Genomic DNA, 23,095 nt, shown 5'->3' with positions numbered 1-23,095 from the left:
AAGAAAGGGAGATTGTAGCGCAACTATATTATTTCTTAAAAATAATAAGATTTTTTCTTTCATTAAAATTGAAAAGTTGCACAATCTTTTAATAAAAGATGTTTACAAATTATTCAAATTAAAGAGATCAGTATTAATAAGCATTATCGCAACTCTCTCTCTCTTTTTTCAATGTTATAATTTGTTATAATCTTAGTGAAAGATATTCTTCTACAAGGAGCTTATCAGCTTTTCAGGATCTTAATAAATGTCTGCCAATTGTATATATCACAAATAACGAAGGGTACTTTATTGTAAATCTACTTGTTGGTATCATCTCTCAAGTAGGTAGAAAGCAAGTCACAGAAGCTATCGTGATGAATCTTATGAAAGATGTGACTATACATAACTTTTTTTAAATTACATCATCTACGTATAAATACGCACAATAGATGTTTGGTATGCGTTAAACTTACAATACTACGTTGCTTTAATTCTTGCCCTATTGTACTATATAAATACTGTCATGCGTGTAGATTAATACATATTGCAGAGTTGGGAAAATCCTTAAGTCTACTACTTGATGAAAACTCTAGATAGAAATTCTAGTTGAAAATTAACAGAAATATTATGCATTTAATTGATATATGCAGATTAATACGAGAAATCTGCAAATGTAAGAAAAAATGCTAGTTCTAAGAACGAATCATAGGTAATGATATATAGTATACAACGATCTGACACATGACTTAGTGACAATTCTGTTTATTATTCATCAAAATAATTTAGTACCACATTAATTGAGGAGGTATCTCTTCTCAGGGGTTTGTGTTTTTCTTATATTCGGCTCTGAAGGCTGAACATGGGAGAAACAGTAGGAAAAGATAGCAGCCAAGAATTAAATGTTTGAAAAATCAACCTTAATTAAGCGATTATCGATTAATGATTTGCACGTTTTATACACGTGTGTGAATATTTCTTTTCATCAAATGCCTGAAATATTGGACGCTTTGTCGTATGCATGCGTGTCTGTATATGTGTGTGTGTGTGTATGTGTTTGTTGATCAACCGTTAACATTGTATCTCTCTGAACAAAAGTTTGTATCTCTCTCTGAAGTTTATTCTCTTATTTTTCTTCTACTATCTAAATTATGTCTGCGCGCTACCACTAATAGTAATTAAAACTAAAAGATACAACTAGTACCAATACACACCTCTTTCTTGGGATCCACGCAATGAACTATATGCTGCCAAACTTTTATATGCATTATGCGTTATATGTGTCTTTTCCCATTTCTTCTTTTTTTACTTGAACAATTTTAAATCTCAATTGTTGCACATTCTAGATTCGGCTGTGCGTCTATTGTAACATTATTAATAGTGAATTTGGACGTCGAGTACACGAATCTATTTTTCATTGTCGCCATTCTTCGTCTCGATCATTCTTCAAGCCTCATTAGATAAGAATCTCCCGAGTCTCTACAAGTGTGTTTTATTCGTGAAAATAAATAAATATTAAACACTGCGTATATATACGTTTGCAAAGCCTTCGATCAATTTGACATGTTTTTGGACTCTATGAGATTCGATTATTATATGTAAATGTATGTGATATAATGGAATTCGCATTTTGTAGGGACACGCATTTCGGCGAAGAAAAAACTGATCTATATATATAGACATGTAACAATATATTTATTTATCCGATTGAGAGACAGAGTTTTGGCATACTAGTTTTCCTTTTTTTTGTCTATATCATTGTCATCTTACTTGCGTATATCGTTTGCGATGTTGCACGTTACGTGTCCCGTAAAATAAATTGTTATCAATGCGGCAGACGTGTGATATATTACAACTCAGTATCTATCCCGAATACACGCGCGAGTCGACATTAGACGAGATATTTGTTGACGCTCGGTACTTTGCATGGTACAAAGCAATGCGTCTATATATGCGTGTATAATATGTTTATATATTTGTGTATATATATTTATATATATATATATATATGTATATATTTATATGAGTAAAGAAGGAGCATCTCTTTCGTTCTTCATTCTTTCTAAGAGAACTCTCGAGGAGAGCGCGCGAATATAAACGAATGACAACGAATTTAGTTACCGTGTGTGTACGTAATTTGCGCGAAGGTGGACGCCACAGCCGAAATTTTCGCCACCGTCGGTAGAGGATTGAAGAGATTCGACGCGATTTCTCTTACGCAAGATCATAATCGAGGAGGACGATCTTCTTTCTCTCTCTTTTTATGTACGTGCGATTGGTTGGTAATACTTTAACAGATATATTGCATAAGTAGGATTGCGAAGAGAGAAGTAAGAGAAAATCAAAGCATGAGTTATACTCGTTATCGACATTAAATTTCACGCTGCGTAAGGACATATATTATGTACAAAATAATGCCTACAATTGCACAACTGTCTAAAGGAATATAACTCTTGTAATTGTATATGGCATTAATATCCCCTCCCACCCAACCTTTCTCCCTCTCTCTCTCTCTCTCTCCTATCCCATTCCGTGTCCGTAGATAATCCGTAATGCGAACTCGTGGGAGCGTCCTCTCGATCGTCTGACCCTTACGACCGTCTCTCGATTCACTCTCCTCGAATAGTGCAGTTCATTGCCGTAAAACGATGTATTGTAATATAATTACTAATTATACTTTATTATAAATTAATTAAAGAGTTCTTAATCATACGTGTTTATGTGTGTGATTTATGTATAATAATAATAATATTAATATTAATAGCATATGTACGATAGCTTTTGTAGCAGCTTACTCTTTCGGCCGATTCCATTAAAATGGACGCGCGTTCGTCTTTTCTCTCATTTTCATATTTCCGTTCTCTTTCGTTCGCGATGTCTGACGGAAAATCTAAAACTCGCGGTGACTAGCGGCACTCCCAAATCTTCACCGTTTGATCGACACTCCCGGTGACCACGTAAGGATGATTCTTGTGAAAATCTGCAAGTAAAAGACGCGAGTAGAATAAACTCCTTCATCTATCTACGAGGGTAAGTCAAAAAGTAAAGGGACAAATAAAGAAAAACACATTTATTTTAACCTATGTGGAAAATTTACATATCATTTTTCGACATAATCCCCACCAACATCGATACATTTGATCCACTACTTAATAAGCTTCTGTATTTCATCCTGGAAGAAAGATTTGGGTTGGATGCGTAGCCAGTTATACACCACTGCAATGACCTTCTCATCCGAAGAAAAATTTTTTCCTCGTAGTGCTTCTTTTAATAAACCGAAAAGATGAAAAGAAAAAAGAAAAAAAAAGAAAAGAAATACTACGAGAAAAAAAATTTTCTTTGGATGAGAAGGTCATTGCAGTGGTGCATAACTGGCTACGCATCCAACCCAAATCTTTCTTCCAGGATGAAATACAGAAGCTTATTAAGTAGTGGATCAAATGTATCGATGTTGGTGGGGATTATGTCGAAAAATGATATGTAAATTTTCCACGTAGGTTAAAATAAATGTGTTTTTCTTTATTTGTCCCTTTACTTTTTGATTTACCCTCGTATATAAGAATAATAAGAAATTATTCATGAATAAAATGTGTTTTGCGGATTAAGAACTAAGCGAGAGGAAGAGGAATATACAAACCGACAGAAGTGCAGAAGTGAACGTGCGCCTCGAGGGTCTTCATCACTCGTTTGTTGCGCGTATCCCAGACTCGCAGCGTCTTATCGTCGGACGCGCTGACGATAAACTTGCCGCCAGGATGGAAGACGATGCATCGCACCCAGTTGTCGTGTCCGATGAGGGTGAAGAGGCACACCCCGGCGGCGACGTCCCACACGCGAATCGTCTTATCCCGGGAGCCGGACGCGAGGAAGGGCCCCTCGTGCGCGCCCTTGTTGTCCGCTCCGGCCGCCGCGTTGATGGATGCTCTCGCGCTCTCCGGCGCCCATGCGATGCATTCGACCACATGATCGTGTTCTCTGAACTCGACCTGACATCGAGCGATTTTGTTATAAATGTAAACGTATTACCCTTATTTAGGAACAGAGAAAGAATGTATGTGCTTCGTCGAAATTACCTTTGTCTCCTTCGTCGCCACGTGCCATACTCGTACAGTCTGATCGTTTGAGCAGCTGGCGATGAGCTCGCCGCACGGGCTAACTCGCGCCATTCTCACCCACTCTCTATGCCCGGTGAGCGTCTTCACGCAGTAGCCCGTCGCTACCTCCCAGATCTTGATGGTCTTATCCCTAGAGGCGCTCACTACGAAGTCACCCTGTGGCACAAACGCGACCGAGTTGACGTTATGATCGTGGCCGTGCATGGTCTTGATGCAGGCGAACGACTGGTGGAAGTCCCACAGCTTGATGGACATGTCCGCGCTACAAGAGGCGAGCAGTTTGCCCGAGGCGTCGAACGCGATGTCCTGCACGCTGTCGGTGTGGCCTTTTAGCGTTCTCTCGAAGTCGCCGCTCTCAAAGTCCCATACCTTTCAAGGGGAAATGATAGATAATAAACGTGAAAAAAATACACGTTCCCCGAGAACGCGCGATAAACGTAAATTGCTTAGTGCTCTCACCTTAATGGTGGCATCTTCGCTGGCCGATACTACGAGACTAAAAACAGGATGGAAAATAACTCTATTGATGGGGGCTCTGTGTCCGGTCAGACTAAATTTTTCCGGCGGCCTTGGTATCCATTCGGATGGCGATCTCTTACCACGCGTCGGCGCACCTTCTATGAACTCTTTTTCAGCTTCGGAAAGTTTAGATTCCAATTCCATTACCTGCACACAATTTTATTATTATTATAATTTTATTATACGTTCAAAAAGCTGTCAGCTAACATGATAAATATGAGTAAATTCTTCTGCGACAACAGCATAGAAAATATACCTTCTTCTGTAATCGTATAACCGAGGTCCACTTCTTCTCCAAAAGGCCGCCATATTTCCTCTCCACTTCTCCTGGCATATCGGCTTCCTTTTTAAATGCCTCCAGTGCATCTTGATAGCCATTAGTGCTAAGGTAATCCGCAATCGCCTTATTTCTGGAAGCATTCAATTTGCATTTATAAGTCAGGTGTAAAAATTTACCAGTAACTGTTTTTTCCTACTCTGTCAATTTCTTTTTTATTAATCGAATAAATAAATAAAATTCAGAGAAAAAAAAAAAACAAATGGCATGTTTCGTCAAACTATTGTTTGTGTCGTTCTTATTCATATATATATTCCTTCTTGCCAGGTACCGCTACAAGTGGAATTAAGAGAGAGAAAGAGAGGGAGACGTAGCGCGATAGAGTGCTTTAATATCCAATTGTTTCGCGTTGGCGTCTGCCTGTTTATGACGTAGAGATAAAGATAAAACGCCGGATAAAACCTGCGATCCGATACAATGGAAGAACGTACGGGAGAAGAGGGCCCCGTAAGGCAGGTGTCGGATACGTGGGAAAGAGATTGAAAGTCGGGCAAACTTGTATGCCAGGGTGAAAGGCCTCGAGTCGGCCGTTCGTCTCTATTCCACCTGACTTTTCTCCACGTGATGGCAAATTATCGTTCGCGGGGCCTCGCAATCTTTGTTTTGCGACTAACGCGTATAATGTAGAGGCGATTCGTTCTACGTACGTAATTGAAAGAAAAAGGGGAAAAAACGAATCTGCTTTAACGGGAAACGTTGCAATCATCGAACCACGTGCTAAACTGGTTTGACATTCGTTCTATGAATGAGAGAAAACGTCATTTTCTGACTCTACACGATTCAAAAGTTTTTCGAAAGCAATAAATAATATTACAACAAAACATGCAAATAATAAAAATTACTGATATATCTCTATTAAATTAAATATATAATATATAATAAAGGCATAAGTATATATAATTTTTGATGGAAATTTTTATAATAATGTATAATTTCAATGTGTCATATTATGAAAATATTTAGGTTCAACTAAAAATAAACTAATACGATTATCTGTTAGCCGATACTAGGGCAAATTAGGAGTTGGCTTTTCTTTACACGATCGATGATGAGCTAACATAGACTCAAGTATAACAAGTCCTAATAGCTTAGCCGAAGATTAGAAGCTTCAAAAGGTGAGGAAATAGTTTCAAGTGCTATAAAAAGCACCAATGTGTATCAATAATTTCACACTCTTCAGAGAAAAGAAAATAAAATTTGTGAAAGGCTACAGCCGGATAAGATGGTAAAAAGTGTTTGTGCAATACTTTTAAACAAAAAATAAGTTTTTTTTAGCGCAGTTCATAACTTTCCATCCCTCCTTCTCTTACATAGCAAAAAAAACATGTATTTTTTAATTTAATTTTTTGACGTGCTTATACTTATGAATTCTTGATATAAAAAATGTTAATAAGAAAGAATGTTTCTTCTTTACAAGAAATTTTTTAAAATTCAAATGTGGCAGTAAAACAATTTAAAAAATGTTTGGTACGGAGCACTTTTTACCATCTTATCCGACTTTATACACTCATTGTCAGTGTATAACTTCACTGAACTTAGAGAACGCCGTAAAAATCATACACATAGTAATGTTACGATCCGCGTAGAGTTAATTATACGTAATTCGCAGAAAATTACGTGAAGGGATAATGATAGAGGTGAAAATTCATAAGAAGCTTATAGAGCGCGGTGTGAGAAACTTTATAACACACACGCACAATACGCTGGCGGCAGATGTTATGCGTCGCAGGTATGGAAGTATTGCAGGAAAAGAATTCGAGAGGCAAACAGGTAGCTCTCATTGTGAGGGAGGAAGGCGACCCTGTGTCGCCGTTACTTCAACTCTCGCGAATTCCTCAAGTTAGCGCGAGAATAAAATGGAAAACGAGGGAGATCTCGATGCAACGAGCCAAGTTTCCGAGGGAAAAAAATGTAGATAAAACTTGGATATTCATTGTAACGATATTGTATTCGTGCGAAAGTCATGGCATTCGAAATTCATCATCGATGATCGATACGAGAGAGGGAGAACGAGGTTTAATTTATTCCGAGCCGCGGATGGAATTTGCTTTGTTGAAACGTTGAGAATATCACGGCTTGTAGTAGGCTTAGGATATATTTACTCACGATTGATTTGCAAATGACGATGGAACTGGGAATATTTTCCTTCGTTCGTAATCGAGGGCATATCATCATGTGAACGAGAAGATGTCCAGTCTCGCAATGTTTTATCCCGAGTTTTTACAGTTGGCGAACATTCAGATGCTTGCAATAAATATCTATACGCGGAGGATGTCCTTAAAACGTGATGACAAATAACATCTTTTCAGAATTTAACGCAGGCGGATAATATTCTTTGAATACAAGCATAGTAAATGTAATAAATATTTGCAACAATCAATTCACTCTTTGATCTTCCCTCTTCGTTATATAGATTAAAGATTCCAACAATATGACGTTTCGAGAGATGATCTACTATATAAAGATCAAAAGGTGAAACAGTACAAAAGAAGCTTATTGTTAGTTGTTTCTTTCTTTGCTCCTTCTTTCGTTGTGCGCGATAAATACATGAGGTCAAACCTTAATTATATTTTAAAATAATGTCCTTGCTCCGTAATCTAAAGATGATTCATATGGAAATGAACGGAAGTACGAGACGGAAGATAATTTATTTCTTCTGACTTTTTTGCATAGGCAAACACTGATATCAGTGTAAAACTGTAATTCGTTGTATTTAAATTTCACAAATATGTCGAAATAAGTTTCCTACAAATCTTCTATTATATGTATAATCAGATCTAATCTCAATATATGTGCAAATGTAGCAAAAAATATTTCTCTTATTTTAGTCTTTTGAGATTTTATAACAATCTCTCAGTATTTTTTCAAGAATTATAAGAATAATCTAATATTTTTACATTATTAATTCTAAATATAGTATTGTACGTATCATGATTTTTACAATTAATTTAAGAAAATAATAAAAGAGCTTCGGAGAAGATTGTAAAGAGCTTGTCTAAAGGGAATCTCGCGAAGACATTTAAAGGTTGAAAGGTGAAATCATATTACGACATAATATACATGGGGTATTGATCATGACACGGAAGAGAACCAGAGGCAACCTCTCGTCGGTTCATCTATTAAAAGTCCCTAATTGTCCCTCTAGTTCATCACTTCATCCCTCCGTGTCATTTTACGGGAAGCCCGACAGCGAGAAGACGCGCAGCTTCTGGAGAACAGTCGTTCATAATCCACACAAAGTAGGAAACAACATGGATGCGACGCGACACCTGCGCTGATCGATGAGAGGTCTCTCCCTCTTAGCCAGCTGGCTGGCGGGGTAGTCAGTTCCTCTCTCGTTCTCTTTCTCGGTTCACTTCAAAGCTTCCACCGTCGCCGATTCGTCCTATCGATCGCGCGGTTCGCGCGTGCTCCCTCGCACGGACACCCTCACCACCGACAACCTCATTCACCCCCGACGACCCTCATCCACCTCCCCGAACGTGACCGTCCCGACAGGATCGACGAGAGATTTTGCGTCATAGGAATTAACCGGTGTAGATCGGAGGATGAGATCGATGCTCGACGCGGGGTTGGTATCTACGTGAGCTGTCGAGGAAGGCGAAAACGGAATTAATCATAGACAGTCGCTTAAATAATCCAAGAGCACGATTCGAAAGTTCAATTCGAACGAGATTGTCGGAAATTTTGATACTTTCGAGTCACGAAAGAAAAAAGCTTCATCGAGGAATTGTAATAATTTCCAGAATATAATTAAATTAAATACGAAATATAATTTTTAATGTCAAACAATATTGATCGCGTTTCAAACAGATGTTCTACGCTGAGAGGAAAGCGAGATTCGATCGCTTCAATATTCCGTGGGACATTGAGGACGAGAAGAGAAATGAGCATAGTCGCGCAAAAACGCGCGATGCATCGAAGAGATAAGGACGAATTAGGGACATGGCGAGAGATAATGACAGCGATTGGCGTTCGATTCTCTCGCACGACAGCGCTCGGACAGGAAACGCAGTCATACTACGCGCGGAGCCGAGGAACTCTCGCGGATCGTTACTCGTTTCGGTGACTCACGTATGTATCTACAAGGTACACGGGTTTCTCTCCTGCGTGAAATCGAAGACTGGAGGCATGGGAAAATTCAAGTGCGTCTCCCACGCGGTTTATGCGCCCACGATTATGCAAAATAGAACCAACTAATTGCATAGTTGGCTCATTAAGGTCCAATGCCAGCTAATGATGCCAAGGTAGCTCGAAAGAATTCGTAGTAGCAAGTGACATTCCTAGCATATCTGTCAATGAAAATGTACGAAATATTTTTAAAATATATAATGCAATGAGAGTAAATAAAATAATACAATAAATAAAATCAATACTCAAGATATCAGAAACTCTTCCTTATCCTAGGAACACATCCGTGAAGAACAGTTTGCAAAAAGTGTGGAAACGATGCACATCCTATTTGTGCAAAATACATAGAAAGGAGAAACAGATTGACGCTGTGGGAGAACTTTTAGCGTAGGTGGATAGATAGAAACGTAGGTGGTGTGCGAGATACACCGAGGGGGAAACCTTATTTCCTCGATTGATCCGTTCCCGGACTGCGGCACGCTTTCGCGTGTATCCCACCCTCGCGGATGGGAAGAAAAGGGCGACGTAGAAGGCATTTTTCCAGAGGAGAATACGGGAAAGCCCAGTGTCCATCAAATGCGCGCGAGAATGGAATAACAGCCTGGATGCAAAAGCGTCGACGAGGAAGAAATCGTTAGCCGGGACTATATGACTTACAGCTCCTCCCTCTGACGTTGAGACAGCACCATTTTCATGATCCTCGTGTGTGACCCGGCTGGATACCTCGATGGTGATTCCGCGAAGCCGCGAATAGGTCTTCCAATCACCTCCCAACGACCTCAGTGCCGCGTCATCGGCATCGCCTGTAACAAAAATCACACGTCACTCTTCGGATATATGTATACAGAGTATGCATATATCTATTGCTCTAATTCGCCCTTACACATGTTGTGTGTATAACGTTAACCAAACGAGGTATTAACATTTGAATCACGATTGATTGCACAATCCATTTTAGAAAATAAAAATTGTATATTTTCATCTGATGTATCAGAATATATACTTTGAAATAATATTTCTTTTAATTGTACGAATTATTACTCTAAAAAAAAATGTGGCGAACAGATGCTTCTTTTCCATCCGCATTCATTCCATGCCTTATTTAATTCCTGCCAGTTTTCTACGACCTGACAACCAACACATTGTGTTAGTTCTACATATTTTTCTATCGCGGGAAAGGAAATTTTAAAACGGACTCGTGAGAGTCGAACTATTTCCGCGGAATAATACAATACGTGCCTGAAATCAATGTGTCGCGTGGTTTATTTTACTTTCCATCGTCGTGCACGGGAGAAATCAGCGCGGAAGGAATCAGCGTCGCTCGCCTCGGAGTCGAGCTTCGCGTCGCTCGTCGCTCGCACGAAAGCGGTCGCTAACAAAGTAACCTTGAGCGGCACGATTTTACCAGATCGATAGCAATTTTTTCATGTTGCACACCAAGGGTGCACGAAAGAGAAAGGGAAAAGCTTGAAAAGTGAAGCACGCAATCACGACGCTGACGCGGCGAAAACGATCGGTTATGAGAACATATAGTATCGCTTTATCTGAAACTAGAAGTATCCCTAATTTAACGGAGCAAGACACATTTTACATATCTGCGCGTTCAAAGCGTATCGATTTTTGAGCATTATCTGCTTAAAAATAGAAAAAATTTAATCTGACATTTTTTTTAGCTGACATGAGAAAGATAAGGTGAGTCATGTAACTTGACTACCACGAATATTTGAGAGAAAAATTTCTAGTTCTCTTCTAATTCTTTATAAAAAAAAATGTATTACAGATTTTCGATTCTGTACGTTTTTCTATATTATTTGAGATGATAAAAATCAAGATAACCGAATAATATGATTAATCCTGCATTTATACATACATATATATACGTGTTAAATAATGATGCTATAATAATAATTTTTTCACGCTTTGATGACAAATTTCAATTTTTTCCGATACTATAAAATTAGATTGAAAAATAAATTACCATTAAATAAATCAAATTTTAAATTAAATATATACCTATAATAATTTTATAATTAACATAATCGAGTACAATTTAATACGATTAATCGCGCGTTTATAATATTATTATACATATCTATCAAGTAATGACATTATAATAACAATTTTTTCGCGCATTGAGATGACATAATTTTAATTTCTTTTCAACACAAAATAATTGTGTTGAAAAATACTATAAAATAATTGTTTTACGCAGATGACGCTCGACAAGAAAGTCCAGATTTTAAAGGCGAATCGCGCTGTGAATGAGGAAACAATTCGGAGGAAGGACCTTGAAGGGCTGTAAAGGCGCGCGTCGGCGCAGGTCGTCGCGTCGCGTCGCTTCCACGGCGATGGTTATCCGTCGTGCGATGCGCCGTGATCGATAAACCCGCCAGCAGTACGCCCACCTCCTCCGGTCGCGTATATTTTCGCCTTGCGGTGCATTTAAATATTCATAACAGACCTCTTTCTACCTCACGGCAACCTCGCCGTAACGTTAAGGAGCGTGTTATGCGATCGAGATTGAGAAACGAGAAGAGCTCTACGTGTTACAGATACGGAGAAACGGGTCGATCTATCTGAAAGATACATGTGTGCAATAACAATAATAAATAATATTTATACATTTTAATTACATTTTATATATTATACGGGGTGTCGAAATTTGAATAAAGTGTTGGAATTTATATGATCGATATTCGCAACTTTATTAATGAATTAATTATATATACTATATATTATATATAAATATATATTTGCATATCCGACTTTTTGAGAATTTTATTTGAGAAAAAAAATTTAATAATATTAGAGAAAAAACATATAAAAATAAAATAATAAACAATTTGAGTACATTATGCATGTTTAATCTAATGTATGTATCTTTTGCTGTATATATGAATATGAATAATGGTATTAATCATTCAAGATTAGGATACTTTGTTCGAAAAACTTGACTGCACGCGTCGCTGCGCATAAATGCGGTTTGCGACGTCGATGAAAAGTTAAAAGTAACCGCATATAAGTGGGAAATACACATAATTTACGGTGTCCTTGTTGCGAATACGTCACATAATACACCAGGAATTCCTTTCGGGGCTTTCAACCCTGAACGGCCAAGGGTCCTTCTCGGCGAAAAATAAGAGATCCTCGCGAAAATTATCTCTTTCAGAAAAGCTTTTTTTCGTATACAAGAGAGTATAAAGTTTTATAAATAAATCGCGCAATAAAATTTGTAGAAAATTATCAAAAAGCCTGATTTTTTTCAATAAATTATTCATTTATGTAAAGAATTTTGTTTCAATTTCTCGCATTCACGTTGAATTTGCAATAATTCATCTCGGAGAGGGGACATTGTCATAATTAATTTCATAAATAAATCTGTAACGATTCATCTCTAATACTTTTATGCAAATAGCTCATTTGCATATACTTGAATACGGCAAAAAGATGTAATGAAATAACTGTACGAGCTGCAACAAACGCGTGACGCAATCATAAATTCTTATCATCGAGCCCATCGGGCTTTCTATACCGTCGACGATCGATCTCTCGATCGTTGGGGTTCGCTCTGTTACGGGATCATCGGTCCAGGTGACTGACTGCCGACTTTCTTGATCTCGCAAGAGACTTTGATTTGTCCTACGTTGCTTTTTTCGTGACTAATCTACTTAGTATGCGACGACACATAAAAATACTATCCGTAAAAGAGATCAATCGATCGATTAAGAGTGCTAACGACGCAGGGAAAGCAGTCTATCTTGAAATCGTACACTCTAATCGATCGTTAAACTTTCACGATAGAGAGTCCCGTCCAACGAAAACCGGTTACAGGAACTGTCATCGTGTGACACTTATATGATAAAATAAAAAAAAAACTATGTACATATCTTGGTCAAAGTATATCTTGATATTTAGAAATATTTAGGTATTTCTTAAAAAATGTAATGGCGCTTGTTTTTTACACAAGTCAAGGGTCGAATTCGATAAGGGATTTTTAATAATTCTACACGATTCGACTCGAATTTTGTCACATCGCGTTATTACAATCGAAGCTAATTAACGCGCGTGAAATTTGATTCAGCGTCAAATGGAAGTCTGCATCTCTTATCAGTGAATCATCGCGATTTAATTGTAGTCGCGCGTTTCATTCATTCATTGTCAGAATATAGCGAATCGATCGGGCAATTAAGCAAGATTGACACTCTTGGCAACGCATTAACGATGTAAGAGAGATGAAAAAAAGTACAATATTATGAAATTGTCGCAAGACATTTAAATTATGATTGAGTAAAGAAAACGATGATACGCGGGGCGAGTCGTAGAGCGAAAAAGCATCGACCGACGACGGAGGCATCGACCATCCTGCGGGGTCGAAGCGACTTCTATTGCATTCAATTCTAATGGTAGGCTTCCTTAAGGTCGTAAAGATCCTCGGAGAAATTGACAAGATACTGCCGAGAAAGCACCAGACTTATATCGTCATATAAGTCAAGCGAATATGTTACACGAAGATCGGGAAAAAGATAGCTCGACCGCAAAATCTCTCCGAGACTCGATCGACGTGAAGGAAACGGCATCGGTGATTGATATCGCGGGGGTCTCGAGCTGACTCCTCGATCGACAGGTAGAGAGAGAGAGCGGAGTCGCGCGATGACAGCTGATCGCGCATTATCAGAGTCGTCTGTCAAAGGTGCTCGCGCATCGTCGATCGAAATCGTTCGAAACGCACGAATAAGATAAGGACGCGCTGCGTCTCGGAGATCTCTCTCGAAGGGCCGCGAGAAGGGACGCGGGAGCCATCGGCGAAAAAATCAATTCGCATTCGGTGTGACGTACGACGCGCCGAGGGCGATCCCCGCGACGACAGCTCCGGAACGTCGTCGACGATGACGACATACGGAGCCGCCGTCGCCGTCGTCGCCGTCGTCGCCGTCGGCTCGTCGACGTCGACGTCGCGCGCGGACGACGCGACGCGATCGGATCGAGGGAACGCGACACGCTCGTAATCGCGTTTGTTGTAGATCGCGCGCGGCCATTTTGCCAGAACCCGTCACCCAGTCGGACCACCGCTTTTCGGCCACCGCGAAACGCTTCGCGGGAAGGATCCGGGGATTTTCTCGCTCGCCCCGCGTCCAGCCCTCGCGCGGATACTCACTTCTGTTTCACGGAGCAGCAGCAATGGATGGGGATGGACGGCGAGGCCTGAGGCGACGACGAGACGAACTTTATACGCGTGAAAACCGGGCAGCCGCGACTATCGATGAACACCTCGGGATCACTTCTGCGATCGGACTGGCCCCCGCGAGGTGGCGTCTGCGCACTTCCGGCGCATGCGCCGACGCCGCCGCGTCGCGTCGCGACTTCGCGAAGCTACTCTCGCGCCCTCTGGCGCGGAATTTAGGTACTAACTGTTTCCAGATGGCGCATCTAGTCCGCCATCTGCCGTATCATGGGAAGTTTAGATATTTTTCGCGTGGACCTTTAAATTTATTGAGTTTACCGTCTGATGTCGAATAAGCTAATGATCCTTCTGCTTTTCTCGAAAACCTCGAGAAGCATTTGATAAGGTTAAGATTTATAAATAAACGATTAATAAATAACGATATATATATAATCTGGGATAATTCTCATATATAATTATTACGTTGATTTGATATTTATCAAGCGTTGAGTTACTTATGTAAATTTCATGGCTTTTTCACAATCAAATTCGAGAGGTAATCTTGATACGAATATATATATACAGCATCTTTTTTTTTATATCACGTCAGACTGTATACTTTGATTCTTGTTACAGAATTACAAAATCGAAAGATTTTAGAAGAGTTACAATTGAAAAAGCAGATGCTACTAAAGCAAGGGGTTGCACCGACTTTAAATTCATCATTGGGCGTTTCGTCGACCGGTTCTGCGTCGAATATAGTGAGTATATTACCTATTTAATCGAATCTTCCTTGTCTTTAACTTCAATTTGATGATACATATCTTTATTAATAGCCTGCGATACAGTCTAACGATGGTGTGGCGATGAGCGCATCTCAAAGAGCAGCTTTGCACAATGCACATGCAGCCTCATTCGGTTACTTTGTGACGCAGGATTCTTCTTTCGGAAATCTGATATTACCAGTTCTCCCTAGATTTGATAGTAAATGAATTATTATTCACAAAGGATACTCGAGTGTACATATATAAACAACTATATATTACTAAAGACTGTATGTAAATAATATTAATGAAAGAGAATTATTGAACGACAATTGTTTTTACAAGCAGTAAACACAGACAGTCCTTGACGAGACAATGGCTAGTCTTCGACTTCGCCAATTAGAAGAGTATCTTCAACAAATGGATGTGTTTGAAAAACCAAAAGTCTTGCTCGAGCAATACGCCACTAGCGCGCACATTGCCTCACACATGTTGTACACTGCGCAATCGCAATTTGAAGATATAGAAGGCAAGAATGTAGCGGATTTAGGCTCTGGATGCGGCATATTGTCATTGGGTGCCAAAATGCTTGGCGCTGAATACATAGTTGGATTCGAGATAGATTCAGATGCAGTCGATATACAATACAGAAATTGCGCCGACATAGAACTCTTTGTCGAAGTCGTTCAATGCGATGTACTGCAATATTTACCAGGTACGGATATAAGTTTTTTTTACTAGTATTTATTAAAAATACAAACATATATGTATATACATATGTCGCAATATTTGTTATGTTATAGGAAAATTTGAGAAATACTTTGATACCGTTATAATGAATCCACCTTTTGGTACCAAGAACAATGCGGGTATCGACATGAAATTTCTCGAAGTGGCGCTGAAACTTTCGTCCAACGCGGTTTACTCGCTGCACAAGAGCAGCACGCGAGATTACGTTCTCTCAAAGGCGAGACAGCTCGGCGCGGAAGGAAGGGTGATAGCCGAACTTAGATACGATCTACCGAAGGCTTACAAGTTCCACAAGAAAGCTTCCATCGACATACAGGTGGATTTTATACGATTTGAATCGAAGCGCTGATTTGATTCAATTTATTCGAACTTGATGCCCTGGGCCAGAGGAAGTTCGTTCCCGTGATTGATCGTGATTGTCGCGCGTCGCATGTAATGCTTCCACGCGTCGCTTCCGCTTTCGCGACCGCCGCCCGTAGCCTTCTCGCCGCCAAACGCACCGCCTATCTCGGCGCCGCTAGTGCCTATGTTGACGTTGACGATGCCGCAATCTGATCCGTGAGAGCCGATCCACTGCGTAACGAATCGAGATTCGATAAGTTAATCTGATTATATATTTGAAACGATTATACACGTGTCCGATTATATACGTGTAAACTTGCATTTGCACGTATACGTAGTTAGTTGTATATATACTTACCTGAAATATATTTCCGATGCTTTTAGTAAAGAGACTACTGCTCAACCCCTGCTCTACACCATTGTTAAGATCGATAGCCTCCTCTAGGGAGTTCGCCTCCAGGATGTAAACGATCGGGGCGAAAGTTTCTTGCTGTACCACTTCCGCTTCGGCCGGTAGACCCGAGATAATCGTCGGCTCGACATAGAAACCGGGTCGTTCTATTTGCTTTCCACCGAACTCTATCGTGCCACCGGCTTTCACAGCTCTCTGAATTGCTGCCTGCGATCAAAAGTATTGAGTTAAGAAGAAGAGGTCTCGTTTTTTTTGCACTAATAGACGAAAAAAGAAAGAAACGAACTTTTGCTCAACTTAATACTTTGCGAGAAAGATTGGAACTGCTGCGTTCCTTACAGACCTTGTATGCGTCGACAGCTTGTTGATTATGCAACGGTCCATACAGCACATTGTCTTCCAACGGATCTCCGACTCGTTCTAGTATACTTTTATACGCCGTTTTTAATTTTCCTAAAAATTGTTTGCAAGCATAACGTTACGCTATATTGTGCACAAAGACATTTCTTCTATTTATATTATTTATCGCGAATCGCGTGTCTACCTAAAAATTCATTCTTTATTTGTTTGTGCAATATTAATCTCCTGGTTGTAGTGCATCTTTGTCCAGCTGTTCCAACGCACGAGAAGACCGCCGCTCTGACTGCCATTTCTAAATCCGCATCTTGTGCAACTGTTGGCAGAAGAGAAACAATTACACATGTGTTAATGCACATGGAGAATCGAATTATTATTATTGCATCAGGAGATATACGTACCGATCAACGCATTGTTACCGCCAAGTTCCAGCAAGGATCTTCCGAATCTCTGCTGAACTTTGAATGCCACTTGTCTTCCTACATTCGTACTTCCGGTAAATGAAATAAGAGGTACTCTATAAACGTAAATATCAAATTGTAACAGTATGCGCGCGATACAATAATGTATAATGGATTCAAACTGACCGTTTATCGTTCACTAGAGTCTCCCCGACGTTCGATCCACCAGTGATCAGGGACGCGACGGAACCCGGGATACCATTGCGCTCCAGGACACTCGCGATTATCTTGGTGGTTGCGATGGCGACCAGGGATGTGCTCGGCGCTCCTTTCCAAACGATGGTGTTACCGCAGACCAATGCGATAGCGCTGTTCCAACCGTACACCTGAAACAATTCGAGCGAATCAGTGCAAGAATTGATTGAAGAGTCGAATTCTGAAGATTATTATATTTACCGCTATAGGAAAATTGAACGCGGAGATGATGCCGACCACACCCAGAGAATTCCACTTCTCCAGAAGCGCGTGATTCTTTCTCTCGGACGGGAATAAACTACCGGGCAGCATTCGTGACAATCCGACCGCGTAATCGCATATGTCGATGAATTCCTGAACCTCGCCTATACCCTCCGGTAATATCTTTCCTATACATGCATACGAGATACATGTATATCTCAATTTATTATAAAACACATACTGTTATAGTGAGCTCTCGTTAAAACAATAATTAAGTTACCCATTTCTAAGGATACTAAGCATCCTAGCGGCTTCAAATTTCTCCTGAGTTCATCCCCTATTTGCCGGACGATATCTCCTCTCGCTGGAATCGGGATAGATGTCCATTGCGGCCATGCTTTACGCGCTTCCGTGATAGCATTGCTAGCTTCCTGAGGAGTAGATTCCCGAATCTTCGCTATCACCTTGCCGGTCGCCGGTGATATGGATTCCATCAACTATATTTAAAAATATATTTGTTAGTCGTATATACTATAACATTTACTTTGAGCGACATATATATTATTGTGTTGTACAATACGATTTGTATTTAGTTTTGTTTAAGATTCTCTCCGGTCTTTTCCATAATGCACCAAGTATAATCGTTATCAATATCGATAAAATGATAAGAGGATCGCGTACCTTGCCGGAGCCACCCCATCTTCCATCATAGAGTCCGGGATTCTCGACGGTGATGCCTAATTGCTTTAAAAATCCGTACCTTGGATCAGTCACCAGATATCTTGTCATTTGGAACCGGGGAACGCAGCAGCGACTCTTTCCTAACAACGCATGTGACATTGTCAGTTATTTCTTACTGTTTGTTACTCCGACTCGTTGAGCAGCTGATATCTATAAGTAGCGTGGGTTATCAGGATGGCACTCTTTATCGGGAGGAAGAAAGAGAGAGAGAGGAGAAAAAACACAAAGAATATCTTATACAATCCAAACAACCAAGTCTGTCCAAAGTATTTGCTATCCTGAAGTTCCATTTAAACGGTAGATTAAAATTTCTACCGATCATTGTAGATTTTTTAATTTTTTCGTATCTATATTAATAAATAATAATTATTATTTAATTTTTTTATAATTAAAATAATATTTAAATATTTATATATCCATTCATCAGATATTATAAATAATGTGCTATTAATTTATATTCTTTCACGTTTAATATAATTTTGTATAATTTTTTTGTTTGTATATCTTTTCAAATTTATGCGTCACGGATGCGCAGCTGGCGCGAAGATGATGATCCAGCTGATAAGTTGATTTAAAAAACAGAATTAATTAAATGTCAGCGTCGCCATTCAATTTAAATGGACAGAGTCCGCTCGATTTCTGCTGACAGATTCTGACGCAGGCGTACATACATATACATATGTATAAACACGAGATTACATACTCGTGGTGCAACTTGATCGACAAGTGGAACTGGTAGAGACACCAGATACACCAGCCAGACGTACCAGAGCAAACCAGCCGGACGCCAGAAAAATGGCAGACTGTGAGAAGGAGGAGGCGCACAATCTCGTAAGCTATTTACTTTTACTTAACATTTATCTAATCACTTAGACGGCCTTGCGCGCCGTCTCTCTAGCCACGAACTCAGTCGCATCGTCAAATGAATCGTCTATCGCTTCATCGTCGAGCAACGAAACTTGAGGTTATGTCGTTTGACATTTTTCCGATGAATAATTGTCTTTTACGCCCATTGTCTTACCGTTCGAATCGATGTAATCATGCAATTAATCGTGTAGTAAATGTTTTTTTAATCCTGCTTTCAGCAAATGGAGTTCGAGTGGGTGCTCCACGAGGAAGTGCACAACTCGTTGTCGCAGCTCCGAAATATCTTGATGGTGCGTATAAATAATAGAGAGGACCAGTATTTCTATGTTCACATTAATTAATTAAGTCATTATAAATATTTCATTTCGTTAAGAGAGACCTGTAACGCGTATTAATTGTACATATTCCTTTTCAAGGAGTGTGCTCAGCGATTCCCATTGGCGCTCTTTGGTAACGATCAGCATAACAAAACCGACAGATTCGTCTTTGCAGCCCCGCATGATCAAGTCAAATGTGTCGCCGTTTTGACAGGCGACAGTATTACAAATGCGGTAAAGAGTTTAGTGTATTGTTGGAATTGTGATTAGGATCAGTGCTATATGTTAAAATTATAACTTTATGTTTGTCATGTGTGTGTATTTTTGTTACGTCATTGAAATACTATTTATATGTTTATAGGAAGTGAATTTTAAAATACAACGACAACAGAATATTAATATGAGAACGAGTATTCAAAATGAACATCCGTGGAAGTTGCAACAAATTCAAGACGCCGCCAATCATTTACAGCAGGGCATCGCTCATATAGATAATGTAGACAGACATTATCTTTTTAAAACCTCGGACGAAGTCATGCATGTGCTAGGTAATATCCTGGGCTGTCTTCAAAGGAGCAGAACCAGTTTAATCGTTCCTAGAAAGAAGACAATTGATGATCTTATCAAGAGTCGGAATATGGTATATATTCAATGTTTATTTTCTTCTGTGATGGACAAGTTTGGCGCAACTGTGTTAGTAAAACTGTGCAAAACTCTTTGTTTACAGAAATCTCTGAATCCTAATCTTCCAGAAAATTTGGCCATTAGCTTTTACATTCAAAGCTACAAACTGGTTTTAGCTATTTACCAGTTAGAGAATGCTCATGGCAGCGTCAAGTATGAGACCCAGCAGGCGGAATGCAGCGTGCCATGGCTAAACGACGCTCTTGTATTGCTTACTATTGCACTACAACTTTGTCAACGACTGAAAGATAAGGTTTGTAAAGAATTTCTACCTAATTCGATAAATTTTCTGATGTTGTAAACTTTCTAGATATGCGTCTTCTCCCAATACAAAGATTTTACGGTAGGTTCTCGTGTTCCTTCCGCAATGGGATGGTAACCAAGACAATTTTCATATTTGAACGGAACTTGATATAGCATATAACAGTGCTATGTGCAAGTGAAAAAAGTTTGGCCTCAACCAGTAATACTCTGGCCTCTGTTTTTACATCTGTTGATTGTTGTCTTCTTATCGTAATTCTCATTGCACTAGAATGTTGTTCTAGCGTTTCTAAATGATTATAGTGTGCGCCTAGTATAATAATAACAATAATAATAATATATATTGTGTATTATGTAGTATATTAACTATTGAGTCGGATCAAAGATTCACACGAATATGTGAATCAGCAATGGATAATAACAAATCACCATAGGCTAGAAATGGAAGACTATAAGAGCATTTTGCCAATTATTGGTGTGCCTATCACCATGTTATACTGTGTTCTTCCCATTTCTGCAGTAGTTTTCATGAACGTTAAGTCTTTAACTTCGGCCAATATTATCTGAAGTTATATCATTTTATCTACAAGAGTTGATAGAATGAAATATTTAATACATTTACTGTGATTCTAGAAATGTATGCTGTAATCCTCTCCTTACTGAACATGTTTTAAATATGCTTTCATATATTAATAGACACATGAATTTTTTTATCTTTTCTCTTTTATAGTATTTGTTGCTTGTGCATAATCATTCATATAAAATTATTTACAATTGTCTTAATATCACAGATTGTTCATGAAATAATGTCGTTTATCTTTTACATTTTATTTTAACTTGTCAATTAATTGACCACTTGACATAATTAATCGAAATAGGAGATAGATGATTCGATGCATTTTTATATTAGTAATTTATTTAATGTGATGTTTTCTTATAATGTGATCAAAGTTTATATTTATTCCAAACTTCTTAATTAGTAAATATTTTCTTTGTTAAAAATTGGTCAAAGTTGTTCGATAAAACAATCGATGAATAATTTGGTGAATATGATGAGTTAAGTAAGATTTTGATCAGTGAGTTTAGTTTTGCTAAGTCATTTATAGATGTGTTACGCAAAAATATTATCTTTTTGATTGATCAGTGCTGATCCATTAATTTGCAACTTTTGATGATTTGATTCAATTTCTCATGATACTTATTTATCAAGAATTATTATCAGAATTATCTTTACGATAAACAAAATAGAAATTTTAAGTTAAAAAGAAACGATATTATTTTTTCAAACAATCTATTTATATTTTTGTGTTATCTTCCGCAAAAGAAATTCTTAAAAAATATCAAATATAAATATTCAAATGCAATAACTTGATATCTTTCTGCTAACAAGAAGATGTACTAACTTATTAATGATGACTATATATATTGTGTATAACTATAAAAAAAATACTATTTTATTTATCAAATTTTATTATTTATATAAAAGATAATAAGTAGAAAAATACCATGTGCCTCATGATTCCGAATTTGGATGTAATACGAACCTTTTTACATGATGGTACAATTTTTGTAATCAGTATTTTTTGATTACTAAAATTGCCATAGAGAAAATACACATGTATCGTGTCTTTGTATGTATATATATTTGTACGCATAAAAGCGTACAAATACACACATACACAGACACATACATATATATTTAAAAAAAGAGAGAAAAGAGAAGATTGCCAAAAAATATTGCTCTAGATTATTAACACAGTAGGGAAAGGATTAAGATTTAAAATTAAAAAGAAGTGCTTAAATATAATAAGTAGTTGGTAATTCAAATAAGAATTGAAGATGTTTAGGGACAAATAAATTTCCACACACAATTTTTCGACGGCTTACAATTAGTGAAGTGATTTTTAGATATTGATATCATGTTTAAAAAAGTTAAGTATATTCAACATACAGCTATAAATAATTTGAAAAAAAAAACGTAAAAATTCTATGTGTCATCATCACAGTTGAATGAGTAAAGTTACATATAACTGTAACTTTTATCCTATAACTATAAAAGATAGCTGTACACACACACATATACATAGTAAGTAACTATTATAAAAAAAAAAAACTCTTGCCCAAGTCATTATTATATGTATATAATATTTCCATATGTCTGTGCGTATATTAAAAAAATCAAGACCTAATTATTATTTTAATAATTTAATTATTAGGAACTATTTTCGCAAAATACACACATACACACACATATATATATATATATATATAAAGTTGTATTATTTTAATTAAATTTATGTATAAAGCATATATTATTTATTATTAATATTAAAAATACAATCTGTTCTATATTTGCTTGAGAGTTTATTAGGTATAATTGTACTTATGTAATTTACATGTTTAATTTATTTGAAACGAAATTAATAAATGTCTAAATTGAATCATTTTTTATTCTCATATATTTTTTTGCCGTAATCTGATTTATAGAAATTATATATGAT

The 23,095-nt window shown here is 38.0% G+C and overlaps 5 protein-coding genes across 8 annotated transcripts; 3 read left to right on the top strand and 2 right to left on the bottom strand.

Moving 5' to 3' along the window:
* Positions 1-729: 729 nt before the first annotated feature.
* Lis-1 (LisH and WD40 domain-containing Lis-1) lies at positions 730-14,374 on the bottom strand. 2 transcript variants are annotated; one of them, XM_083052288.1, is made up of 7 exons: positions 14,237-14,374; positions 9,739-9,884; positions 4,870-5,023; positions 4,554-4,760; positions 4,053-4,463; positions 3,617-3,965; positions 730-2,959 (listed from the first exon to the last, which is right to left on the bottom strand). In XM_083052288.1, exons 2-7 carry the CDS (start codon positions 9,774-9,776, stop codon positions 2,886-2,888), a joined length of 1,233 nt encoding a protein of 410 aa, XP_082908414.1. In that variant the 5' UTR covers positions 9,777-9,884; positions 14,237-14,374; the 3' UTR covers positions 730-2,885. The 2 variants fall into 2 exon arrangements, with proteins under 2 accessions (XP_082908414.1, XP_082908415.1); XM_083052289.1 differs by lacking the exons at positions 9,739-9,884; positions 14,237-14,374 and adding an exon at positions 8,220-8,358.
* On the top strand, positions 14,260-15,234 carry LOC145944149 (SOSS complex subunit C homolog). 2 transcript variants are annotated; one of them, XM_083052294.1, is made up of 3 exons: positions 14,260-14,482; positions 14,879-15,003; positions 15,079-15,234. In XM_083052294.1, exons 1-3 carry the CDS (start codon positions 14,260-14,262, stop codon positions 15,232-15,234), a joined length of 504 nt encoding a protein of 167 aa, XP_082908420.1. The 2 variants fall into 2 exon arrangements, with proteins under 2 accessions (XP_082908420.1, XP_082908421.1); XM_083052295.1 differs by lacking the exon at positions 14,260-14,482 and adding an exon at positions 14,520-14,798.
* On the top strand, positions 15,121-16,501 carry LOC145944148 (rRNA N(6)-adenosine-methyltransferase Mettl5-like). Its single transcript, XM_083052293.1, has 3 exons — positions 15,121-15,261; positions 15,355-15,721; positions 15,810-16,501. Exons 2-3 carry the CDS (start codon positions 15,382-15,384, stop codon positions 16,103-16,105), a joined length of 636 nt encoding a protein of 211 aa, XP_082908419.1. The 5' UTR covers positions 15,121-15,261; positions 15,355-15,381; the 3' UTR covers positions 16,106-16,501.
* On the bottom strand, positions 16,117-19,263 carry Aldh7a1 (aldehyde dehydrogenase 7 family member A1). The gene is made up of 10 exons (XM_083052287.1): positions 19,169-19,263; positions 18,406-18,615; positions 18,005-18,221; positions 17,725-17,912; positions 17,455-17,654; positions 17,269-17,384; positions 17,055-17,183; positions 16,854-16,963; positions 16,457-16,717; positions 16,117-16,329 (listed from the first exon to the last, which is right to left on the bottom strand). Exons 2-10 carry the CDS (start codon positions 18,562-18,564, stop codon positions 16,117-16,119), a joined length of 1,593 nt encoding a protein of 530 aa, XP_082908413.1. The 5' UTR covers positions 18,565-18,615; positions 19,169-19,263.
* Positions 19,162-23,035, top strand: Rogdi (rogdi atypical leucine zipper). Of its 2 annotated transcripts, none has more exons than XM_083052291.1 (6): positions 19,162-19,296; positions 19,551-19,622; positions 19,749-19,883; positions 20,011-20,289; positions 20,377-20,586; positions 20,644-23,035. In XM_083052291.1, the coding sequence occupies exons 1-6, from the start codon at positions 19,261-19,263 to the stop codon at positions 20,710-20,712; spliced, it is 801 nt and encodes a 266-aa protein (XP_082908417.1). In that variant the 5' UTR covers positions 19,162-19,260; the 3' UTR covers positions 20,713-23,035. The 2 variants fall into 2 exon arrangements, with proteins under 2 accessions (XP_082908417.1, XP_082908416.1); XM_083052290.1 differs by lacking the exon at positions 19,162-19,296 and adding an exon at positions 19,316-19,429.
* The last annotated feature ends 60 nt before the right edge of the window (positions 23,036-23,095 follow it).

This window comes from Prenolepis imparis, unplaced genomic scaffold (genome assembly GCF_030444845.1).
Source record: "Prenolepis imparis isolate NDT839.2.m4 unplaced genomic scaffold, iyPreImpa1.0 SCAF_12, whole genome shotgun sequence".
In the NCBI taxonomy this organism is placed as follows: domain Eukaryota; kingdom Metazoa; phylum Arthropoda; class Insecta; order Hymenoptera; family Formicidae; genus Prenolepis; species Prenolepis imparis.
This window is presented reverse-complemented; position numbering and strand designations above follow the sequence as displayed.